The sequence below is a fragment of the Pelodiscus sinensis genome, chromosome 21 (genome assembly GCF_049634645.1).
Source record: "Pelodiscus sinensis isolate JC-2024 chromosome 21, ASM4963464v1, whole genome shotgun sequence".
In the NCBI taxonomy this organism is placed as follows: Eukaryota; Metazoa; Chordata; order Testudines; family Trionychidae; genus Pelodiscus; species Pelodiscus sinensis.
The window spans coordinates 3,761,396-3,787,424 of NC_134731.1; the positions used below are offsets into that span (position 1 = coordinate 3,761,396).

General features: G+C 45.5%; 1 protein-coding gene across 1 annotated transcript in view; it reads right to left on the reverse strand.

Moving 5' to 3' along the window:
• LOC142819298 (transient receptor potential cation channel subfamily V member 1-like) overlaps nucleotides 1–20,724 on the reverse strand; it is a 44,544-nt gene extending 23,820 nt beyond the window's left edge. The window contains exons 1-6 of the mRNA XM_075905115.1: nucleotides 20,617–20,724; nucleotides 15,775–15,825; nucleotides 8,980–9,069; nucleotides 8,426–8,485; nucleotides 1,908–1,997; nucleotides 1,354–1,413 (exon numbers count right to left, since the gene is read on the reverse strand). Coding sequence (XP_075761230.1) covers nucleotides 1,354–1,413; nucleotides 1,908–1,997; nucleotides 8,426–8,485; nucleotides 8,980–9,069; nucleotides 15,775–15,815 — 341 coding nt within the window. The 5' untranslated portion in view covers nucleotides 15,816–15,825; nucleotides 20,617–20,724. The remainder of the gene's footprint in view (nucleotides 1–1,353; nucleotides 1,414–1,907; nucleotides 1,998–8,425; nucleotides 8,486–8,979; nucleotides 9,070–15,774; nucleotides 15,826–20,616) is intronic.
• Nucleotides 20,725–26,029: the final 5,305 nt, after the last annotated feature.

Here is a 26,029-nt window from a genome sequence, read left to right on the forward strand (position 1 = left end):
TTACACTTTTATGGGTAACTTTTATGGATAAATCTCCATTTAGAACTAGATTAAAAGGAAAGCGACAGGAAGACTCCACGAAATTATATCAGCCATGGTCTAATAGCCACAGTTACTTCCCTGGAAGCATCTTCGCTTGCGTGAGTGCTAGCTGTTTTCATCTCAACCTCTAGGACAGCGGTCCTCAAGCTGTAGGTTGGGACCCCAAAGTGGGTCCTCAAGCTGTAGGTTGGGACCCCAAAGTGGGTTGTGGACCCATTTTAATGGAGTCACCGGGGCCAGCATTAGACTTGCTGGGACCTAGGGCTGTAGCTAAGCCTGAGCTCCACCTTCATGCAGTGCAGCAGGGTTTTGGCTGCAGCTCCTTCCTCCTCCTGTGTAGCAGGGCTCTGACCCCCATCCCCAAGTGTCCTGTATTCTCTTCATTGTCAGAAAGTGGGGTTGTGGTCAATGGGGACTGCTGGGGAGGGACCTGACTGCCCCCCAAGTGATGCTTCCCCGTGACACCCCTAGCTAGGGAGACGGCCTCACCTCTTCCTGCGCCCTTTGCACTTAGGCTCCATCTCTTCCTGCCTCATCCTCACTCCAACCCTTCATTCAAGCCCCTCCCATGAGTGACGGGGCCGAGGACTGGCAGGGAATCTAAGGCTGGCAGGGAGTCTAAGGGTTTGAGCCCCCTATGCTCACTGCCTATGGCAGGAAGCGGAGCAACCTGGTCCAAGCCTGTTTCACTCTCCCAGCTGGCTTGCCAAGTTTTTGAAAATCTATCAGTGACTAATTTCAGGATATATCAAAGAATTTGTGACTAATCTTTTTATTCCCAAAGTTAATGCGTTTAATTAGATCCCGTCTGCCTGACCCGTCCGCAGAATCTGACCTGCAGTGGGAAACATGCTCCGTTTTCTTTGGAGAGAAATCACAGAAGCGCCTTTTTTTTGTTTTCATGTCATTTGCTACATTTGGACTCAGGCATTTGGCTGGAAGGGGTGACCCGAGAGGGGGAGGGGCGAGACAAGGGAGATAGTGGGGCGCGAGAGCGGCATGGCACAGCAGGGGTGGAATATGGGCAGGCACACGGGCTAAGGAGCTGGCTCCCCAAGTAGCATCTTCACTCACTGTTCAATCCATATAAACACATCTCGGCAATTACAAGCTTTCCAATGATCAGTTCCATGCATTGGTTTGCATGAAGCGTCTTTGAGCTGTTCATATTCATAGGCACATTTATATAAAGTCTATGGGGCGCACTATCACACTGAAGTTTTAATTCAAAGAAAAAACCTGAAATTGGACCCATAGTTCATAAAGAAAGGAACATCAGTAAGTGGAAGGGCTGTAGTTGGGGACACATACTCAACAGGCAACTCTTCCATTTGAGTGTCATAGCTCAGGCTACTTGGTTCCGCTTTAGGTCTGCAAAGAAGAAAATATTTCATCCATCAAAATGACTTCCTCCATTGTCCAACAGTGCAGAATCACAGAGATAACGTTGCCAGTTGCAGGAGGAAAGCAGTACTCAGCGTTGTACGAAGAGGGCTTGAAACATAAGCCCACGCATCAGAGATCTGGGACCTGAGCTAATGCAGTCAAAGCTTTGCTGTTTTGAAGTAAAGTCAGGCTGTGAGCAAGAGACAGGCCCCGCTCAGTGAATTTGGCAAGCTCAGGGCTGATACTGCAGAAACACATATTCCTAAGAAAGGACAGGCCCAGAGCACTCGTGCAAGCACATTCCAGAAGGGTGGTACCAAAAAGCATATTCGAGTTAGATCATATTCATAGGCACATTTATGTAAAAGAATATGGGGTACATCACTCTAAAATAGTAAGGAAACACCTGAAATTTAATCCATAGTTCATAGGGAAGGGCAATAGCAATAAATGGAGGGGCTGTCTCTCGTGGTACATACCTATCATCAAAGAACATTTCCACTCCTGTATCACGGTTCAGGCTGGAGTCCACTAGGGGTTCATTCTCCAAACAAAAAGCTTCAAGTGATCTTAAAAGAAGAACATGGTCCATTCACAGTCCATTTTGGTCAATTTCATAGTCATAGGATTTAAAATACCATAGCTTTCATTATTTCAGCCATTTAAACTTCATGGTGACTAATTTTAGGGGTCCTGACCCATAGAGGAGTTGTGTGAGGATTGCAAAGTTATTCTAAGGTTCGGGTTAGGTTATCAGTTTGGAACAGGGCATTTAGGGTCTCTCACTTCAGCCTCCCTTTTTAGCAGCATAACTTCCATGTAAATACATCGACTCAGAATTTCTGTTTGGGGTTGTGTTTGACTTTATCTATATTGTTACCAATTACTGGATTTCAGCATGGCTTTCTGTACCACTGCGATGCAAGACTCATATTGTTGATCCATTTTCCAATTCAAATCAAAGCTTAATGCTAATATACCCTTTGGCTGTGTCTACATTGGCAAGATTTTGTGCAAAAGCAGTTGCTTTTGCACAAAATCTTGCCGCCTGTCCACACTGGCTGTGAATATTTGCGCAAGAACACTGACGTCGTAATGTACAAAATCAGTGCTTCTTGCGCAAATACTCTGACGCTCCCGCTCAGGGATAAGCCCTCTTGCGCAAGTATTCTTGCGCAAGAGGGCCAGTGTAGACACCAACGTTAATTTCTTGTGCAAGAAAGCCCGATGGCTAAAATGGCCATCGGAGCTTTCTTGTGCAAGAGAACGTCTACACTGGCACGAATGCTTTTGCGCTAAAGGTGTGGAATTGTACTTTTTTGTGTCTTGTTTCATCTAGTTGAATGCACATAATTGTCTAGAAAAAATAAAGATGGTGCTCCTTCAGGAAACTACAGACCGGTCAGTTTAACGTCTGTCCCAGGGAAGATAATGGAGCAGGTAATTAAGGAAATCATATGCAAACACTTGGAAGGTAATAAAGTGATAGGGAATAGCCAGCATGGGTTTGTGAAGAACAAGTCATGCCAAACTAATCTGATAGCTTTCTTTGATAAGATAACGAGCCTTGTGGATAAGGGAGAAGCGGTGGATGTCATATACCTAGACTTTAGTAAGGCATTTGATACGGTCTCGCATGATATTCTTATTGATAAACTAGGCAAATATAACTTAGATAGGGCCACGATAAGGTGGGTGCATAATTGGCTGGATAACCGTAGTCAGAGAGTTGTTGTTAACGGTTCTAAATCCTGCTGGAAATGGATAACAAGTGGAGTTCCTCAAGGGTCAGTTTTGGGACCCGTACTGTTCAATATCTTCATCAATGTCTTAGATATTGGGATAGAGAGTACACTTATTAAGTTTGCAGATGATACCAAACTGGGTGGGGTTGCAACTTCTTTGGAGGATAGGGACATAATTCAAAATGACCTTACCAAGTTAGAGAAATGGTCAGAGGTAAACAGGATGAGGTTTAATAAAGAGAAATGCAAAGTGCTCCACTTAGGAAGGAACAATCAGTTCCATACATACAAGATGGGAAGCGACTGTCTAGGAAGGAGCATGGCGGAAAGGGATCTAGGGGTCATTGTGGACCACAAGTTGAATATGAGTCAACAGTGTGATGCTGTTGCAAAAAAAGCAAATATGATTCTAGGTTGTATCAACAGGTGTGTTGTAAGCAAAACTCGTGAAGTCATTCTGCCGCTCTACTCTGCACTAGTTAGGCCTCAGCTGGAGTACTGTGTCCAGTTCTGGGCGCCACATTTCAAGAAAGATGTGGAGAAATTGGAAAGGGTACAGAGAAGAACGACAAGAATGATTAAAGGTCTAGAGAACATGACCTATGAAGCCAGGCTTCATGAACTGGGCTTGTTTAGTTTGGAAAAAAGAAGATTAAGGGGGGACATGATAGCGGTTTTCAAATATCTAAAAGGGTGTCACAAGGAGGAAGGAGAAAATTTGTTCCTCTTGGTTTCTGAGGACAGGACAAGGAGTAATGGGCTTAAAGTGCAGCAGGGGAGGTTTAGATTGGACATTAGGAAAAAATTCCTAACTGTCAGGGTGGTCAAATATTGTAATACATTGCCAAGGGAGGTGGTGGAATCTCCCTCTCTGGAGATATTTAAGAACAGGTTAGATAGACATCTGTCAGGGATGGTGTAGACGGAGCTTGGTCCTGCCTTGAGGGCGGGGGGCTGGACTCGATGACCTCTCGAGGTCCCTTGCAGTCCTATGAGTCTATGATTCCTTGATTTCAGAGAACTGGTCACCTTTTGCTAGTGCAATTCTCACGTGCAAAGGTTGTACCTACATTTTTGTGTCTGCAATTCATTCTGGTACTAAAAGCAGCATTTGGACACATAGTCATTGGCAAGCCAACTTCTCAAGAGACTCCTTAAGGGAACTTAATTATCCCATGCCTCAGTTTCTTCATATGAAAAAAGGGATACTAGTAATACTCGCGTGCCTCACAGAAGTCTGTGTAAATTCATTGGTTTTAGTTCAGTGTTTGGGTGTCATCAGATGGAAAGTGCTGAGAAGTGCAATTCTGCAAAGTGTTTTTTGCAATGTCAAAATCTTTCTGCATTATTCATGCAGTAGCCACTGCTCCCGGATTATAGGAGAATTTCAGTTTGGGACTTTATGGGGTGACTCTTCCTCCCATTGTGTGATGCTGGAGCAATTTGCCCAAATTTAGTGCTGTTAATTAGGTACCTTCTGCATGTCTGGCACATCGTACAAAACATGTTCCATTTTGTTGAGAGAAATTGCAGAAAAGTGGAGGGTTTTTTCAAAAATAATTTGCTTGGGTTCAGGGATTTGCTGGAAGGGTACAAGCATGTAGTTAGCAGGGACACAGGATGTGCAGGGAAGAGAGGAGGGAGACAGGGAGAAGGAGGTGTGATCTGGGCAGGGAAAGGGGCAGAGCCTGGGCTGGGAAGCTACTGCCTCCCCAAGTTGAAACTTCACAAACCACCCACGATAGGAGACCTTGTCATTAAAGAGGGTCAAGAAAAGACTAGGTAAAATGCTGATGCGTCAGAGGTGGGGAGACTAGAGTCCAGCTGTAGTGGAAGAAGTAGATATCTTAGGAAGTATCTCAATAAGGACAAATGCAAAGTGCTCCACTTAGGAAGGAACAATCAGTTTCACGCACACAGAATGGGAAGCGACGGTCTAGAAAGGAGTACGGCAGAAAGGGATCTAGGGGTCATAGTGGACCACAAGCTGACTATGAGTCAGCAATGTGATGCTGTTGCAAAAAAAGCAAACCTAATTCTGGGATGCATTAACAGGTGTGTTGTGAGCAAGACACGAGAAGTCATTCTTCCGCTCTACTCTGGGCTTATTAGGCCTCAGTTGGAGTGTTGGGTCCAGTTCTGGGCACCACATTTCAAGAAAGATGTGGAGAAATTGGAAAGGGTCCAGAAAAGAGCAACAAGAATGATGAAAGGTCTAGAGAACATGACCTATGAGGGGAAACTGAAAGAATTGGGCTTGCTTAGTTTGGAAAAGAGAAGATCGAGAGGGGACATATCTAAAAGGGTGTCACAAAGAGGAGGGAGAAAATTTGTTCTTCCTGGCCTCTGAGGATAGAACAAGAAGCAATGGGCTTAAACTGCAGCAAGGAAGGTTTAGGTTGGACATTAGGAAAAGGGATGGTGTAGACGGAGCTTGGGCCTGCCTTGAGGGCGGGGGGCTGGACTCGATGACCTCTCGAGGTCCCTTCCAGTCCTATGATTCTATGATTCCTTGATTTCAGAGAACTGGTCAGCTTTTGCTAGTGCAATTCTCACGTGCAAAGGTTGTACCTACATTTTTGTGCCTGCAATTCATTCTGGTGCTAAAAGCAGCAATTGGACACATAGGCACTGGCAAGCCAACTTCTCAAGAGACTCCTTAAGGGAAGCAGTGTTGGTATGTCTACACTACAGCATTATTTCAAATCGTCTAATTTCGAAATAGTTATTTCAAAATATCTTTTTTCGAAATAACGCGTCTACAAACAAAATGCATTTCGAAATACCTTTTGGCTATTTTGAAATAGCGGGTCCACATTGATAGGACGCTGAATCGCATTTAAGGCCAGCCGGAACTGGCTCTGGCAGGGCATCAGGTCAGAAGTTACTTTGTGGCCAGGGCGGCCAGCAGGGCACCCTGGGAAGGGCTGGAGGCCCCCTACTTCGAAATAAGTGTCCACACAGTGCTTATTTTGAAATAGCAATTTCGAAATTGGCGCTATTCCTCATGGAATGAGGTTTTCCAATTTCGAAATAAGCCCCTCGCTATTTCGATTTAATTTCGAAATAGCAGTTGGCTTGTGTAGATGCTAGCAAAGTTATTTCAAAATAACGGCTGTTATTTCGAAATAACTTTTCTGTGTAGACATGCCCTAGAGACAGGAACCACAACAGGTAATCCTCATGCGATCCCTTTCCTATCAGGCATTTGCAGACAAACAGAGGCGGGGGCAGAGGATTCCTGCCCATCCTGGCTAATAGCCATTGATGGACCTAACCTCCATGAATCTAACTAGGTTTTTTTTAACCCTATTAAAGTCCTAGTCTTCACCACATCCTCCGGAAAGAAATTCCACAGGTTGGCTGTGCGCCGAGTGAAGAGAAACTTCATTTTGTTTGTTTTAAATCTGCTGCCTATTAATTTCACTTGGTAACCCCCTAGTTCTTATATTGCAGTAATAAGTAAAGAACTTTTCCTTATTCACTTTTTCCACACCAGGATGATTCCTGTGTGCCAAATTATGCATACGTACAGTGTTTGTAGAAGCTGGGCCCAAAACAATGAAATATTAGTACATTCTTATTGCAGTACTAAGGACACTGGGGAAAGAGACTGGAGTTAGTTTACCAGAGACTCTTACCCTGAGGTATCTGTTAGATTTAAATGACAATTTCTATAGAAACACATCAAACTCCGAAGATGAATTTTCACAGAAATTTAGCGCCAAATTCTGCCCACAAGCTGCATCTAATGGAATTATTTTGGGTTTATACTGTTGTCACTGAGAGCAGAGTTTGACCCTAAGCAGAGCTCCAGTTATGGAGCTTTTCACTCAACTAGTAAAAATTCTGTATGAAAATTACAATGGGACTACATCCATGGAGATCGCCAAAAGTCTTAGACAAACATAGACAAGAATTGCAATTCAGTGATTTTTTTTTCAAAAATTCATCCAAACTTTCAATTTCCTTGATATTTTTACCGTAGGTATTCCTTGCCCAGAAACGAGCCTTTGTGTCCAGTTTTACACTTTTATGGGTAACTTTTATGGATAAATCTCCATTTAGAACTAGATTAAAAGGAAAGCAACAGGAAGACTCCAGGAAATTATATCAGCCATGGTCTAATAGCCACAGTTACTTCCCTGGAAGCATCTTCGCTTGCTAGCTGTTTTCATCTCAACCTCTAGGACAGCGGTCCTCAAGCTGTAGGTTGGGACCCCAAAGTGGGTCCTCAAGCTGTAGGTTGGGACCCCAAAGTGGGTTGTGGACCCATTTTAATGGAGTCACCGGGGCCAGCATTAGACTTGCTGGGACCTAGGGCTGTAGCTAAGCCTGAGCTCCACCTTCTTGCAGTGCAGTAGGGTTTTGGCTGCAGCTCCTTCCTCCTCCTGTGTAGCAGGGCTCTGACCCCCATCCCCAAGTGTCCTGTATTCTCTTCATTGTCAGAAAGTGGGGTTGTGGTCAATGGGGACTGCTGGGGAGGGACCTGACTGCCCCCCAAGTGATGCTTCCCCGTGACACCCCTAGCTAGGGAGACGGCCTCACCTCTTCCTGCGCCCTTTGCACTTAGGCTCCATCTCTTCCTGCCTCATCCTCACTCCAACCCTTCATTCAAGCCCCTCCCATGAGTGACGGGGCCGAGGACTGGCAGGGAATCTAAGGCTGGCAGGGAGTCTAAGGGTTTGAGCCCCCTATGCTCACTGCCTATGGCAGGAAGCGGAGCAACCTGGCCCAAGCCTGTTTCACTCTCCCAGCTGGCTTGCCAAGTTTTTGAAAATCTATCAGTGACTAATTTCAGGATATATCAAAAAATTTGTGACTAATCTTTTTATTCCCAAAGTTAATGCTTTTAATTAGATCCCGTCTGCCTGACCCGTCCGCAGAATCTGACCTGCAGTGGGAAACATGCTCCGTTTTCTTTGGAGAGAAATCACAGAAGCGCCTTTTTTTTGTTTTCATGTCATTTGCTACATTTGGATTCAGGCATTTGGCTGGAAGGGGTGACCCGAGAGGGGGAGGGGCGAGACAAGGGAGATAGTGGGGCGCGAGAGCGGCATGGCACAGCAGGGGTGGAATATGGGCAGGCACACGGGCTAAGGAGCTGGCTCCCCAAGTAGCATCTTCACTCACTGTTCAATCCATATAAACACATCTCGGCAATTACAAGCTGAAAAAACCTGAAATTGGACCCATAGTTCATAAAGAAAGGAACATCAGTAAGTGGAAGGGCTGTAGTTGGGGACACATACTCAACAGGCAACTTTTCCATTTGAGTGTCATAGCTCAGGCTACTTGGTTCCGCTTTAGGTCTGCAAAGAAGAAAATATTTCATCCATCAAAATGACTTCCTCCATTGTCCAACAGTGCAGAATCACAGAGATAACGTTGCCAGTTGCAGGAGGAAAGCAGTACTCAGCGTTGTACGAAGAGGGCTTGAAACATAAGCCCACGCATCAGAGATCTGGGACCTGAGCTAATGCAGTCAAAGCTTTGCTGTTTTGAAGTAAAGTCAGGCTGTGAGCAAGAGACAGGCCCCGCTCAGTGAATTTGGCAAGCTCAGGGCTGATACTGCAGAAACACATATTCCTAAGAAAGGACAGGCCCAGAGCACTCGTGCAAGCACATTCCAGAAGGGTGGTACCAAAAAGCATATTCGAGTTAGATCATATTCATAGGCACATTTATGTAAAAGAATATGGGGTACATCACTCTAAAATAGTAAGGAAACACCTGAAATTTAATCCATAGTTCATAGGGAAGGGCAATAGCAATAAATGGAGGGGCTGTCTCTCGTGGTACATACCTATCATCAAAGAACATTTCCACTCCTGTATCACGGTTCAGGCTGGAGTCCACTAGGGGTTCATTCTCCAAACAAAAAGCTTCAAGTGATCTTAAAAGAAGAACATGGTCCATTCACAGTCCATTTTGGTCAATTTCATAGTCATAGGATTTAAAATACCATAGCTTTCATTATTTCAGCCATTTAAACTTCATGGTGACTAATTTTAGGGGTCCTGACCCATAGAGGAGTTGTGTGAGGATTGCAAAGTTATTCTAAGGTTCGGGTTAGGTTATCAGTTTGGAACAGGGTATTTAGGGTCTCTCTCTTCAGCCTCCCTTTTTAGCAGCATAACTTCCGTGTAAATACATCGTCTCAGAATTTCTGTTTGGGGTTGTTTTTGACTTTATCTATATTGTTACCAATTACTGGATTTCAGCATGGCTTTCTGTACCACTGCGATGCAAGACACATATTGTTGATCCATTTTCCAATTCAAATCAAAGCTTAATGCTAATATACCCTTTGGCTGTGTCTACATTGGCAAGATTTTGTGCAAAAGCAGTTGCTTTTGCACAAAATCTTGCCGCCTGTCCACACTGGCTGTGAATATTTGCGCAAGAACACTGACGTCGTAATGTACAAAATCAGTGCTTCTTGCGCAAATACTCTGACGCTCCCGCTCAGGGATAAGCCCTCTTGCGCAAGTATTCTTGCGCAAGAGGGCCAGTGTAGACAGCCACGTTAATTTCTTGTGCAAGAAAACCCGATGGCTAAAATGGCCATCGGAGCTTTCTTGTGCAAGAGAGCGTCTACACTGGGCATGGATGCTTTTGTGTAAAAGGTGTGGAATTGTACTTTTTTGTGTCTTGTTTCATCTAGTTGAATGCACATAATTGTCTAGAAAAAATAAAGATGGTGCTCCTTGATTTCAGAGAACTGGTCACCTTTTGCTAGTGCAATTCTCACGTGCAAAGGTTGTACCTACATTTTTGTGTCTGCAATTCATTCTGGTGCTAAAAGCAGCATTTGGACACATAGTCATTGGCAAGCCAACTTCTCAAGAGACTCCTTAAGGGAAGCAGTTTTTAAAGCAGGTGTAGCTTTGTTCAGGAGTACCGGTAAGTTAGAGGCCCAAGTTAAATTATAGCCTTTATAAAAACATATAATAAAACCCAAAGATCGATTTAATGCCAAATTCTGATCTCTCTTTGTCTCTAAGGCTATGTCTAGACTACATGGCTCTGTCGACGGAACCATGGAAAATAGTTTATTCGGCATAGGCAAAGAAGCGGGGATTTAAATAATCCCCGCTTCATTAAAATAAAAATGGCCACCATGCTGTGCCAACGATCAGCTGATCCGGCACAGAGGGGCAGTCTAGATGTGCCGCGGTCGACAAGGGAAGCCTTTGTCGACCATTCCAGTATGCCTCGGTTTACTGGAGTGGTCAAAAAAGGTTTCCCTTGTTGACCGCGGTGCATCTAGACCGCCCCCTGTGCTGAATCAGCTGATCGTCAGCACAGCGCGGCAGCCATTTTTATTTTAATGAAGCAGGGATTATTTAAATCTCCGCTTCTTTGCCTCTGCCAAATAAACTATTTTACATGGCTCTGGTGACGGAGCCATGTAGTCTAGACAAAGCCTAAAGGAATTACTTTGGATTTATACTGTTGTCACTGAGGGCATAATCTGACCCTTACTTGGTATAGTCTTTCCTTCAACTTGTGAAGATGCTATAAGGAAATACAATGGGAGCACATCCATGGAGATCATCAAAAGTCTTACATGGACTAGAATTTCTGTTCAGTGATTTTTTTGAAAACTTCATCCAAATCCTTAATGTCCTTGACATTTTAGTTTTAGGTATTTCTTGTCTGGAAACTAACCATTGTGTCCAGTTTTGCACTTTTATGGCTAACTTTTTTTTTTATAAATCTTTATTTAGATCTAGACTAAAAGGAAAGTTCCTTCCTTTAAGGCCTTACCCAAATTTGAATTCTGGTCTCCAGAGATGAAACTGTTCCCTTTCCCTGCTTTGAGGCTGGTAAGATATGAGATGTTCAATACATTCCACGATGTGTATCATAACAGGCTTTTCTACTCTCGCTGCTAAATTATGACATTTAGTGAAGATCTAAATGCACAAATAGCACCATTATTTTTAAGATGCTATGATATCAAGCAATGCAATAGAAGATTTACACTACACCACTCTATTATAACTCTCAATAGGATTCCATGAAATGATATCAGTTGTTGTCTGAGAACCATAATTACTTACCTGGAAGAATCTTCTACTTGCATCCTGGTTATTATTAGCTCAATACATAGGACAGCGGTTCTCAAACTGTGGGGCTGTGTCTAGACTGGCACGTTTTTCCGCAAAATCAACTGATTTTGCGGAAAAACTTGCCAGCTGTCTACACTGGCTACTTGAATTTCTGCAAGAACACTGATGATCTCATGTAATATCATCAGTGTTCTTGCAGAAATACTGTGCTGCTCCTGTTTGGGCAAAAGCCCTGTTGCGCAAATCATTTGTGCAAGAGGGCTAGTGTAAACAGCACAGTACTGTTTTCCAAAAAAAAGCCCCGATCGTGAAAATGGCGATCGGGGCTTTTTTGTGGAAAACTGCGTCTAGATTGGCCACGGATGCTTTTCCGCAAAAAGTGCTTTTGCGGAAAAGCGTCCTGCCAATCTAGACGCTATTTTTCCGAAAATGCTTTTAACGGAAAAGTTTTCCGTTAAAAGCATTTTTGGAAAATCATGCCAGTGTAGACATAGCCTGGGGTTGTGGCTCCATTTAAATGGAGTCACCAGGCCAGCATTAGACTTAGGCTGTAGCTAAAGAAGTTACTCAGCAGGTGCAGTAATGATGATTCTTTGAGATGTGTGTTCCTGTGGGTGCTCCACTAAGGTCTCAGTGTGCCCTTGCACCAGGATTAACTGAGTCCACCACCAGAGAGTTTGGCTGGGGGTGAGCAAAGAGAAAGTCCATGTCCTTTGCAGTGACAAAATATTTTCTGTCTGCTCTGCGGTTTGTGGGCAGAACAGAGGCTGGATTTTTTCACAAAGCAGCTGAAGGTTCAAGGATAGTTTCACCAACAGGTAAAGCTCTCTATGAGGATGCTGTGGGTTGTAATATTATGAGTAATTTATATTGTTTATTCTGAACCTCTTGTAAAGTGATGTCTTGGGCTACCTGTTTAAATAATTCCTGAAATCGTTTCAGGTAATCTGCCAGTGGAGGAGGTGAGATCTGGAAAACTGCTTCATCCTGCCTGGACCTAAGTTTGTGTGAGGAACTCTCTGAATCTGAGTAAGGTAATTTGTTGTGCTCATTAGAACCTGCTTGAGAGATTACTGAGGGAGGGTGGGCAGGCGAGGAATGCGCAGAAATTGTGGGTGAGTGCATCAAAGTGTGCTGTTGTTGGGATGTAGAGGCTGTGTGCCACGAGTGGTAGGCATGGGAGGAATGTGGGCGGTACCTTGGCCAGGCATCCCAAGGGGCCCGTTGAGGCTGGAATTGATGTGGGGGATACATCCATGGTGGGTTAGACCGCATGGAATGCTGTTGATTTCTGTATGAATGCCAGGAAGACAGTGATAGAGAAGGAAAGGAGTGGCTCGACGAGAACCTGCTCCTATGCCCAGTGCCGTACTCGGATCTTGGGGATATTGGTGTAGGTGGCGGAGGGGCACTTTGTGGCATAATAGTGTATACCAGTGTTGTGGAGCGTGGCGAGCAAGCTACCGCTCTTGTCAGGCTGAGGAGATTTTTGTAAATGCCACATTTTGCGCCGTGCCTTATGCTGCAGTGCTGTGGGGTGATCAAAGTCACTCTGCCCCATTTGTTCAAGCACCAAGGGAGGACTCATAGGAGCTGATGGTAGAGGCATATGCGGTTTCCTGTCATAACGAGGAGAGCTGACCAGCACCTGGTGACTAAGGAATTAACTCTGTCCCTACCCAGGTATTTGGTCAGTCAATAGCAATGCAGGTAGGGACAAAGGCGAGAAAGGAATCTTTACCTTTCCCTCCTTTGACTCTCATACAAAGTGTTTTCTTCCAAGACTGAAGGAGATGGGAGGCCCGTTTCTCTCCAAGAAAAGACTTCTTATAATGTGTAAGTAGGGCAAGTGTCAGGATTATTGTTTTCCTGGTTTGGGAATCTGGAACTGATGTCTGAGCTGTTAAAGGTGTTTTTTAATCTTTTGTAACTAAAGTTCTGGCCCAGGGAGGGTCCCCCATAGTATCTAGATCAATTGGTGGCTCTTCCCACCTAGCCAATTTATTATGCTTGCAACTATAGTTTTATTTTGATAATAAAAGTTTGTTTCTTTTTCTAATTAACTGGTATTGGTTCATTTTTGTGTCCTGGAACGTCTGTCTGTCTGACTGACTGAGGGGTCAGCTATCACAGACTGCAGCTTGTTTTTCTCTTTTCTCAAGCTGTTTTGAGGAAAATGAGCTTGAGGTACCCCTGGGTTTTTAAGAAGGAAATTTCCCAAGTGATTTCTTCCCTGATTTTTCATGGAATTACTTTGGGGGGGTGCCAGCAGATTTTCTACAAAAACCGGGTAATAGGATTGGGGGTGGGAGGGAGTTTTTGTACCAAAGCCTGTAGAGACAAGGTTTGGGGGGCTCTTGCGGGCCCCCACTTCTGCATTTGTCATGCCAGAGTGAGGAACAACCTTGACAGGGTGATCAAGGTCACTCTGCCCTGTTTGTTCAGGCACCAAGGGAGAGCTCACAGGAGTTGATGGTGGAGGTATATGTGGCTTCCCTGGGGCTGCTGCCTCATTGCACCAGTTGGAGTGGCGAGTTTAGACTCTGTCTCAGCTCCCCTGCTGAGGCTGACTAACGTTTCTCCATGGTGCCAGAGACTGATGGCACCGGGCAACACTGATAAGGAGCATGCCGGGGAAGCCCTGGAAGCCCTTGCAGCTTGAGAGCCTTTATGGGGTGGCTGCCCTATCAGAGGGCTTTTGCTGTCCCCATGCCTCCTCTAGGAAAAGTTGAAGAGATTTTTCCTAGAGTAAAGTTTTAAGCTGCATTTAGCAGTCTTTTCTGACCCTAAGGCAGTGAGGACACTTATGTTCTGCATGAGACTCCTGGAGGCATTAGACGCAGGACACTGGACATCTGAGGTCAGTCGGCATCATGTCTCTGCAGGAATCACATTGTTTAAAGCCCAGGGAACCCAGAATACTGAAGAGAAAAAAAGCCGACACCACAGCAGCTGCCGCTTTTTTTTTTAAAGCATAGCAAACACTGAAACAAGCTGTAAGTGATTAAACTAATGTCATGCTAGGGGTCTACTACAGACCACCAACCAAGGCAGAAGAGGTGGATGAAGCTTTTTTTTAAAACAACTAACAAAATAATCCAAAGTGCAGGGTTTGGTGTTAATAGGGGACTTCAACTGTCCAGACATACTTTATGTTGGGAAACTAACACAGCAGGGCACAGATTATCCAACAACTTCTTGGACTGCGTTGGAGACAATTTTTTATTTCAGAAGGTTGAGAAAGCTATCGGGGGGAAGCTGTTCTAGATTTGATTTTAACAAATAAGGAGGAACTGGTTGAAAATTTGAAAGTGGAAGGCAGCTTGGGAGAAAGTAACCATGAAATCATAGAATTCATGATTCTAAGGAATGGTAAAAGGGAGAACAGTAAAATAGAAACAATGGATTTCAGGAAGGCAAATTTTAGTAAACTCAGAGAGCTGGTAGGTAAGGTCCCATGGGAAGCAAGACTAGGAGGAAAAACAACTGAAGAGAATTGGCAGTTTTTTAAAGGGACATTATTAAGGGTCCAAAAACAAACTATTCCACTGCATAGGAAAGATAAAAACTATGGCTGTGTCTAGACTCGCCAGTTTTTCCGGAAAATCAGCTGCTTTTCCGGAAAAACTTGCCAGCTGTCTACACTGTCCGCTTGAATTTCCGCAAAAGCACTGACTTCCTACTGTAAGAAATCAGTGCTTCTTGCGGAAATACTATGCTGCTCCCGTTTGGGCAAAAGCTGAGATTTGTTTTGCGCAAAAGCGCGTCTAGATTGGCCACGGTCGCTTTTCTGCAAAAAGTGTTTTTGCGGAAAAGCATCCGTGCCAATCTAGATGCTCTTTTCCGAAAATGCTTTTAACGGAAAACTTTTCCTTTAAAAGTATTTCCGGAAAATCATGCCAGTCTAGACGTAGCCTAAGGCAGGAGACCACCATGGATCAACCAGGAGATCTTACATGATCTAAAAATCAAAAAGGAGTCGTATAAAAAGTAGAAACTAGATCAAATTACGAAGGATGAATATAAACAAACAACACAGGTATGCACAGGCAAGATTAGTAAGGCACAGGCACAAAAAACCTAAATCTAGCTAGAGGCATATAGGGTTATAACTTATAACCCTTATAAGAAGATGATCTACAAGTATATTAGGAGCAAAAGGACCAAAGACAGGGTAGGCCCATTGCTCAAGGAGGAGGGAGAAACAATAACCGGAAACTAGGAAATGGCAGAGGTGCTTACTGACTTCTTGTGTAGCTTATTCCAAGTTTAAGTCGAAAGAGCTTATTTTGAAATTTGGCGCTGTGCAGACAGTGCCAAATTTCAAAATAAGGCACTATGCTGACAAATCCCTTAACCATCATTCCATGAGGGAATTGTGGGAGCATTTAAAGACCAAGTGTTGCTATTTTGGAATACTTTCGGTATCCCAAAATATCTCTGCAGTCTAGACGTACCCTAAGAGGCACGTTTTTGAGCCCTTAACAAAGGTTCTATGAAGCCTTTTGTGTCTAGGCACTTACCTGCTGGACTGCTCTGCATTGGTTGGGTTCTGGCTGCACATAATTTGCTTTCTAAGGAGAAAGAGAAAAAAACATAATAATTCCAAAATCATAGCTAGGGACCTGGAAATGAGATCAAAGGTTAGGAGGACCTCCTAGATTCAACTGAACATCTCCTTGGACAAAATAGGGGAGGGAACATAAATATTACATTCTATAAAATGACTCATTTGTCCAACAGTGCAGAATCACACCAATTGTGTTGCTAGGGGCATTCATCCCATCTTGAACCAGCAAGATCTGAACTGCTACCAGTTGAAGCTCAAGTTTCCTATGGTCCGCCGGGCTTTGGTCATCCCTGACCTGGATTGAGGGGACTGGCATGCTGCCCTCAAAGATGCATATGTTGTCATCATGATCGAGGAGTGTAGTTAGGAGGATTTACTGCCATGGTGTCCTCCCAGGTCTCTGGCTCCGTCGATGATGATAACCAGAAGGCTGCTTGCATGTGTGCTCAATGATGTGGGCCCAATGACCACAGCAGACCCTGTGAGGGCCCCCAAAGACCCCCAAACCAGGTACGGATCGAAAGTGCCAGGCCAGGTTTATTGTTAAGTGAAGTACAGTAGCAGTTGTCAGCAGACTCTACTCCCCCACTTGGTTTTTGGTATTAAAAATAATGAGAGTAGAAGCCGCAGTTTCTGAAATGGGGCAGTATCTCCTTCACCACTTTCATACAGAGTTTCTCCTCTACCTCCTGCTCAAGAAGTTTCTTGTAAAAGGGGACCCTGAAGATGGACAGGGGAGGGGGGGTAGATGATAGATGGAGGTATAGCCATGTTGTACCATGGCTAGGACCTTATGGTCCGTTGTGCTAGTTCTCCAGATTGGGAGGAAGGAGTGAAGGTGGGTCAAAATCAGACAGGGAGGGTCTAGTCCGGGCATTTGCTAGAGGACTTAGCATGGCTGGAGGGGGTTGAGAGACAGGGTTCATCCAGGGAAGAAGATGAGGAGAGGATTGGGGATTGGGTCAAATCATTGAACTCTGCACCGACAGGGTCTGGTGGCACTGGTAAAAGCTGTGCCACTGGAACCCCTGGTGCCACAACTAGTACTGGGGCTGAAAGGATCATCAGTGCTGGGGCTGAAAATGGCTTCGAAGTGGTCACTGGTGCCAGTGTAAAAATAAATGGTCAGTTTTCAGAGTGGAGACGGGTAACTAGTGGAGGCACCCAAGGGTCTGCCCTGGGACCCATCCTATTCAACTGGTTTATAAATGATCTAGAGAAAGGGGGAAACAGCGAGGTGACAAATCTGTCGAGGTGACCAGTGCCAGTGTTTGTACAGGCATTGAAGTTAGATCCTCAACTGGGTACCATGACCGATGCCTGGGCACAATGAAGGGCTGTGCCCATAGACATGGAGCGATCCCACAGCACCACAGAAGGTGCTGATATTGCCATCAGCATCCATAGTGACTGGGCAATTTGGAAAACCTCTGGTACGAAGCAATCAAGGCTGATCTGCTCAGAGACCTTGTGTTGGACGTTGGTCCTGGTGGAAAGCCCAAGGTGACCAGAAAGGACATTGCAGTGGGTTCCATGCGGGTGGCCACTGTCCTAAGGGGGATGGCAGTGGCACAGGGAACTTGACTTCCTACTGCTGGAGCTCCTTGATTATTTATTTATTTAAAATATTTTTTCCCCGTTTCTCTATTAAAAATACTCAACGCGGCTTACACAATGTTTAAAACACGATATATAAACAATTAAAATATGAGACCCCAGGGGGACATAAAACCTGCTAAGACATCTTGAGAGGAGGAACAAACACGCATACACACACACACACAGACTCAAACCCCAATAAAAGCATGAGTAAAAAGAGTGGCTTTAGCCTGACGCCGAAAAATGCCAGTATTGGTACCATGCAAATAGCCCAGGGGAGAGAATTCCACAGCCTGGGAGCGAAAGCTGAGAAGGCCCAGCTCTGCGTAGATGTTAATCTTATCTTCACAAGTGGAGGAACACGGAGCAGAGCCTCCCTAGCTGACCTAAATCCCTGGGCAGGTTCGTATAGGAGAAGACGATCCTTCAGATATCCCAGACGCAACCCATTTAGGGCTCTGTATAATGAGTATTAGTTAAAACTCAAGCGGCTGCATTCTGGACCAGTTGAAGTTTCTGAAGGCTCCTTGGAAACAGCCCCACATAAATGCATTACAGTACAGCCGATCCCCGACTTATGAACGCATCGACTTACAACCATCCGCACTTATGACCAACCTCCCATTAACCCCATTACAGCCAGTCCCCGACTTACGAAGGCACCATCCGCACTTACGAACAGCGCAGCTATATGTAAAAGCATGTATTGCTGACTTACAAACAAATTGAATTATGACCAGGCCTTTGGAACGTAACCCGTTTGTAAGTCGGGGACCGGCTGTAATCCATTTGGGATGTAACAAGAGCATGGATCACTGGGGCCAAGTTATGCTTGTTCAGGAAGGGTCACAGCTGGTGGATCAGCCAAAGCTGCCCAAAAGCGCTCCTGGCCACCGAAGAGATTTGGTTCTCAAATGTTAAAAAAGGGTCCAGGAGGACTCCCAAGCTGTGTACTTGTTCTTTTAGTACACAGAAACCCATCCAGAACAGGCACTATGCCACATTCCCAAACAGATGGCCTCCTGATTCACAGGACGTCAATCTTATCTAGATTCAGCTTGGCTACGTCTAGACGGGCATGATTTTCCGTAAATGCTTTTAACGGAAAAGTTTTCCGTTAAAAGCATTTGTGGAAAAGAGCATCTAGATTGGCATGGACATTTTTCCTCAAAAGCACTTTTTGCAGAAAAGCGTCCGTGCCAATCTAGACGCGCTTTTGCACAAAAAAGCCCCGATTGCCATTTTCGCAATCGGGGCTTTTTTGCGCAAAACAAATCTGAGCTGTCTACACTGTCCCTTTTTCCCGAACGGGAGCAACGTAGTATTTCCACAAGGAGCACTGATTTTTTACATGAGATCGTCAGTGTTCTTGCAGAAATTCAAGTGGCCAGTGTAGACAGCTGGCAAGTTTTTCCGCAAAAACAGCTGCTTTTGCAGAAAAACTTGCCAGTCTAGACACAGCCCTTCAGTTTATTTAATTTCATCCAGTTCATCACTGCCTCCAGACACTGGTTTAAATCAGTCGCTGCCACACTTGGTTCTGATGTCACAGGGAAACAGAGTTGGGTGTCATCTGCATATTGATGGCACCGTCCTCCAAAACTCCTTAGGACCTCTCCCAGAAGCTTTGTATAAATGTTAAACAGCAGAGGGAACAAGATGGAACCTTACGGGACCCCGTAGCACAATCGCCACAGCGTCGAGTAGCAGCCCCCTAGAGCTCCACCTTCTGAAAGCGTCCCGACAGGTAAGACCGGAACCACTGCAGAACAGCGCTTCCGGTACCCAGCTCCACCAGAGCACTCCAGAAGGATACCATTAGCAGGAGTCCAGAGCTGGCAGCATGTGTTTCTACTAATGGTGCACATAAAATGTATTCTGCCCATGGATGGAAACATTAGAAAGAACACTGCAGAGAACCCTGCGGTATTGAGTGGGGCCCAATGATTGGACACCAGCGATCTGTACAATGATGCACCTGCACTGAGGAAGTCTGCAATGGAGCTGGTAGGGGGAAGGGCTTGCCAAGAGATGGCACTGGCTGTCTAGCCAACACAGGTGCCTCTTCCCAGCTGTGGCGGCAAGGTCCATGCTGTGTAGCCACCACCTACAAAGTTGGCTGCAAAGACAGACAGATGCACAAACTCTCTCAAATATGTAGTGAGAGAAAATTAAGATCATTTGGCCTTGGAAAGGGTTCAGAAAAGGGCAACTAAAAAGTTTAGGAGTTTGGAACGGGTCCCATATGAAGAGAGGCAAAAGTGGCTGGGACTTTTCAGTTTAGAAAAGAGGAGACTGAGGGGGGATATGATAGAGGTCTATAAAATCATGAGTGGTGTGGAGAGGGCGAATAAAGAAAAGTTATTTATTAGTTCCCATAATAGAAGAACTAGAGGACACCAAATGAAATTAATGGGGAGCAGGTTTTAAACTAATAAAAGAAAGTTCTTCTTCACACAGTGCATAGTCAACCTGTGGAACTCCTTGCCAGAGAAGGCTGTGAAGACTAGGACTATAACAGAGTTTAAAGAGAAGCTAGATAATTTCACGGAAGTTAGGTCCATAAAAGACTATTAGCCAGGGGATAAAAGGGTGTCCTTGGCCTCTGTTTGTCAGAGGCTGGAGAGGGATGGCAGGAGACAAATCGCTTGATCGTTGTCTTTGGTCCACCCTCTCTGGGGCACCTGGTGCTGGCCACTGTCGGTAGACAGGATACTGGGCTACATGGACCTTTGGTCTGACCCAGGACGGCCGTTCTTATGTTCTTATGTTCACCTGCACCCTGGGGCTAGGAAGCGGGGCCATGCTGCCCAGCCATCAGCTGCTCTCCAGGGCTGAGGCGCTTGCCCTGTGATCATTCAGGAGCATACTGCCCCTGCTATCACAGTCCTCCCTTTCTGTTTGATGAGAAGCAATCACATTCCACACACATCCCATTGTCCTGGCACAACAAACCCTGCCCTTGCTTTAAATTATGATAAAAGGAAACAGCCTCCCAAATTTGGTGGTCTCACAGTTGGCTGCAAAGACAGAGAGATGCACAAACTCTCTCAAATATCTAGTGAGTGAAAAGTAAGATTTAAGTGACTGCAAGTGAAAAACAGACAAATCAAAGTAAGTTACTGTGCTAAACTAAACCAAACACGACAACTCGGCCTCCTACGCTAAGAGAGATTGTTACAAATGTATTTCTCACCCCTCTGCTTGTTCCAGATGAATTCCTTCTAGTCAGAGATGATCTTTTCTCTGGCTGGGTTCTAAGAGCTTCTTGAGTTTTCTCTTGGAGTGGACAGGCAGTTTTCAAAAACCAGCTGAAGACTATGTTGATTGCTTTTTATCCTGACTCTGAGACGTGAGTGGGGGTTGTTACCTTGTAAAACCTGATTTTGCCCTCCCACGTATGTGGCTGTTGTGTGCATGTCAAATTGATTGCAGGAGTTCCTTTTCCCCCCTTCCCCCCACAGTTTACTGTTTTTGGACATCATAGGTTATTGCATCAATTCTCGGTGTTAATCTGCTAAATTTCCATTTTTCACTTTGCCATTCTTTGCTCCTTGGTGATCAAGTTGTAGCTCCTGTTAATTGGTCCATTTTTTTCCTTCATCTGATTTCCCAATCCAGTGGAAGTATTGCTCACTACCTTTTCTTCTGTGATCTGACGTGTCCTGTTCTGACAGGCAGCAGTCTAGATCCTCGTTTACCTTTTACAGAGCCTGTCTTCTTTTGCAAGGAGGTGTTCATTCGGAAAGAACACTCATGTACGCATATAGTAGAAGGGTGGTACCAGCACCCTTCAATCACAGCACATCCCCTATAAATAACAGGAACACGCTGATCTATCCTAAAGATGGGGTCAGGATGACAACGTGAGGATTGGCAACGTTTTGATTGATCCAACAAGTATAAGGTAACAGATGGCCCTTTGGTACATCAACGGGTGATACCCTCATGTGTCTGAGGATGCCACCAGATACATCAGGAATGATGCATGTGTATACAGATGTATCTCAGAGGGGTTGTCTTTGTTTGACCCAAGAACAATGGAAAGTCCTGCCACTGACTCAGCTGGTCCATTTTCAAGTGGCCCATGTTCTTAGTGTTTCTGTAACCCTTGAGGCGAGACTATGCTTCCTTGGCAAAAACCTGATTGGGTGCTTTTGTCCCTTGTCTGATTTTGTGGTCATCGGGTGGTTTGCTCATGTTCTGCTTCTCTGGCTATCTGTGCAGAGCCAAGGAGGCACCTTGGCACACATGGACAGCAAAGTATCTATTGACATTTAACAGACCACATTGGCAATAATTATTGACACTACAATTGTCAACACCAAGCAATCACAGAAAAGTCACTTGCTGCCATACTGTTGCTGAACATGGCATCAAGCACTCATTCAAGTTAAAGGACATGCTGTGTGGGAGGAAAATGATATTTTCAAACTGGAAGCGAAAAGAAGCTCTGTCCAGAAATGGAAGTCCTTAAAGGACCATCATATATTAGTCTCACCAAGACTGGATTCACATGAGGGGATTGGATTTTTTTTTTAAGTGAATCCTTTTGCTTTCAACAATTAATATCCTTGTCATAAGCAGAGTGAAATCTAAAAGTTAATGTAATGTATAATAATAACATTTACAAAATATCACAATTAAAATAATCTAAAGAATTAGCTTTGCCCAACAAATAACATAGAATGGATTAATTTACTGTCTAGTTTTGAATATGAAGTAGACTGACAACAATTTTTTCAACGAATCATTGATTGTGAAAAAATACTTATTGCACAGAATCATAGAACTGGAAGGATGATGATAGAAATGTAGCTGCCCCTCTCATCCCCCTTCTGTTCTGAAATTTGATGTGTCCTTTTCATATGTGTTCATTTTTTTGATTGTATCCTTTGGTATATATGGTCATGCCAATTTTCTTCCACTATTTGATCTGAGGAAGTGGGTCTGGCCCATGAAAGCTCATTACCTAATAAACCATCTTGTTAGTCTTTAAAGTGCTACATAATACTGTTTTTTGTTAGAACTGGAAGGGTCCTCGAGTCCAGTCCCCTGCCCTCATGGAGGGACCAAGCACTGTCTAGACCATCCCTGACAGGAGTCTGTCCAACCTGCTCTTAAATATCTCCAGTGATGGAGATTCTACAACGCCCCCTCGGTAATTTACTCCAGTGTTTCACCACCCTGACAAGAAGTATTTCCTAATGTCCAACCTAAACCTCTCTTGCTACAATTTAAGCCCATTGCTTCTTATCCTATTATCAGAGGCCAAGGAGAACAATTTTTCTCTTTTCTCCTTATAACAGACTTTTAGATACTTGAAAACAGGGTTGGCCCTACCATGAGGTGAACTGAAGCGGCTGCCTCAGGTGCCAGACTGTGGGGGGGTGCCACTAGGACCCAGAGTGTAGAAAATTGTGTCTGTTGCTGGTGCATATGTAGGTAGCAGAGCAGTACCATGAAAGGAGTAGAACAGGAAGGAGGCAGAATTGAGACCTTTCAAAGTTTTGGCCCAAGCAAGAGGGCATTTGAGGTCCCTGTCTCAGGTGCCAAAATGTTATGGGCCGGCCCTGTTTGAAAACCGCTATCATGTCCCCTCTCAGTCCTTCAGGAATTCCAGAACTTTCCACTGATCACCGCCCGGCTTTGCATGTGTCTCCTACGCCGCATGGCTGCCTTCACTTATGTAGTGCAACACGCCAGGCTGCGCATGAGTCCGCTACAGATGTTGTTATCATGAGTCCACAACTCACTCGTCCATTCATGGGACAGGATGGTGACGGTCCCAAGCCCCATCCTTCTTGCACTGAACTGCTGGACCAACCAGGCAGAGGTCTCCACGGGGGAACCATTTTGTAGGCCGGTACCGTCCACCCGCCTTGTCACGGACACGTCGGACACCGGCTGGGGAGCCCACCTGGGAGACCTTCACACGCAAGGTATGTGGTCTGCAGACGAGCTCTCCCTGCATATCAACATCAGGGAGCTCCGGGCAGCCCGATTGGCTTGTGAGGTTTTCCTTCCCCAGCTCAGGGGCAAGTCTGTCCTCATCCTACCAGACAACACGATAGTGGTAGCGTATATAAACAAGCAGGGCGGGGCCCGTTCCCCTCGCCTGTGCTGGGAGGTGATTCACCTGTGGGAACTTTGCATCGGGGCGGATATCCACCTGATGGCCTCGTACCTCCCGGGCTCCCAAGTCGTCCTGGCGGATAAACTGAGCAGGTCCTTTGCAGGAAATGAATGGTCTCTGAGGCGGGATGTAGCCCAATCTATCTTCCGTGCATGGGGGTCTCCCCATCTGGACCTCTTCGCCACAGGGCAGAACAGGAAGTGCCCCCGATTCTGCTTCCTCATGAGACAGGGACAGGGCTCCCTGGGAGATGCTCTCCTTCTCCCCTGGCTGCAGGGCCTATGATATGCCTTCCTACCATTCCCGCTAATCCACAAAGTCTTACTCAGAGTGCGGGCGTTCAGGGCATCCCTGATTTAATCACCCCAGCTTGGCCCAGGCAGCGCAGGTTCTCAACTCTCCTCAACCTGTCATGCGAGAGACCCAGGACCTTCCCGCTGCTCCCGGACCTGATTACTCAGGACTCGGGCAGGCTCCGCCACCCGGACGTGCACTCGCTGCATTTGCCAGTGTGGAAGTTCTGTGGCTAATGGCCAAGAAATGGGTCCAGGAAGTCCTGCTGGGTAGCAGGAAGCCCTCCACTAGGACCACATACCTGGCTAAGTGGAAACGGTTCTGTACTTGGGTTGCCCAGAAGGGGATACACCCAAGGAAAGCTGCGATTCCCTTGATCCTGGATTACCTGTTAGACCTCAGGCTCCAGGACCTCTCTTCCTCCTCCATCAAGGTTCACTTGGCGGCCATTTTGGCCTTCCACTCGGGGGAAGGGGGGAAAGCTCTGTTTGCTAACCCAATGGTCAATAGGTTTCTGAAAGGGTTGGACAGGTTCTACCTACACGTCCGCCAGCCCGTCCCCCAGTGGAACCTAAATCTGGTCCTTTCCAAACTTATGGGACCCCCGTTCGAGCCTTTAGCAATGTGTTCCCTTCTATACCTGTCTTATAAGGTGTCTCTTCTAGTGGCACTCACATCTGCCAGGATTCCCCCTACACTGTGTTTTTCAAAGATAAGATTAGGCTCCACCCCCACCCAGCTTTTCTGCCCAAGATGGTATCTTCTTTCCACACCTCCCAGGATATTTTCATGCTGGTCTTTTACCCCAAGCCACACATGTCTGGGAAAGAACAGGCTTCACACATTCTAGATGTGCTCAGGGCGATAGCTTTTTACTTAGGACAAAACCATTCAGGAAGTCATCGCAACTTTTTGTGGCCATCGCCGAATGGGTGAGGGGTCAACCCGTATCCTCCCAGTGGCTCTCCTCCTGGATAACCGCTTGTATCAAGGAGTGCTATGCCCTAGTGGGGATACCAGCTCCTCTCCTTAGAGCGCACTCCCTGAGAGCTGTGGCAGACTCCACCACTTTCATGGCACAGGTTCCTACCCTGGACATCTGCAGAGCCGCAACATAGTCCTCTGCCCATACCTTCACCAATCACCATGCGCTAACACATGACACCAGGGAAGACGCCGCCCTGGGCAGGGTGGTCCTCCACGCCTCTGTAGCTTCAACATCCAGCCCTCTTCCATAGGTTCTGCTTTGGAGTCACCTAATTGGAATGCACATGAGCAAACACTCGAAGAAGAAAGAATGGTCCATTCCAAATCCCCACCTGCCGCCCTCTCTCCAGAGTATTCCAGTAAGAAGGAACTGAGTGGGTGAGGGGGCCAGCAGGGGTATATATGGGCTGATATACTGGCATCACTCCAGGGGGCTCCCCGCTGGCCCTACGGGTACTGCTGAGGGAAAAACTTCTGATGACACGTGCACGCTGTGTGCACACACCTAATTGGAATGGACGTGAGCAACACATCTCGAAGAATCACAGTTACTAGGTAAGTAACCGTTCTTTCCTTCCTAAGTGGATTACTTTGTATGTCCTTATTAAACTTCATATTAAACTTCATCCTGTTTGCCTCAGACCATTTCTCTAGTTTGTCCAGATCATTTTGAACTTTGACCCTATCCTCCAAAGCACTTGCAACCCCCTCCCAGTTTGATATCATCTGCAAACTTCATAAGCACACTCTCTATGTCAATATCTAAATCGTTGATGAAGATATTGAACAGAACTGGTCCCAAAACAGACCCCTGTGGAACCCCACTTGTTATGCCCTTCTAGCATGATTGTGAACCATTAATAACTTCTCTATGAGAATGGTTATCCAGCCAGTTATGCACCCACCTTATAGTAGCCCCATCTAGATTGTATTTCCCTACTTTATTGAGAAGGTCATGCAAGACTGTATCAAATGCCTTACTAAAGCCTAGGTATACCACGTCCACTGTTTCTCCCTTATCCACAAGACTTGTTATCCTACCAAAGAAAGCTATCAGATTGGTTTGAGATGATTTATTCTTTACAAATCCATACTGGCTGTTACCTATCACCTTATCTTTCAGATGGATTCCTTAATTACTTGCTCCATTATCTTTCCTGGCACAGAAGTTAAACCAAATGGTCTCTAGTTT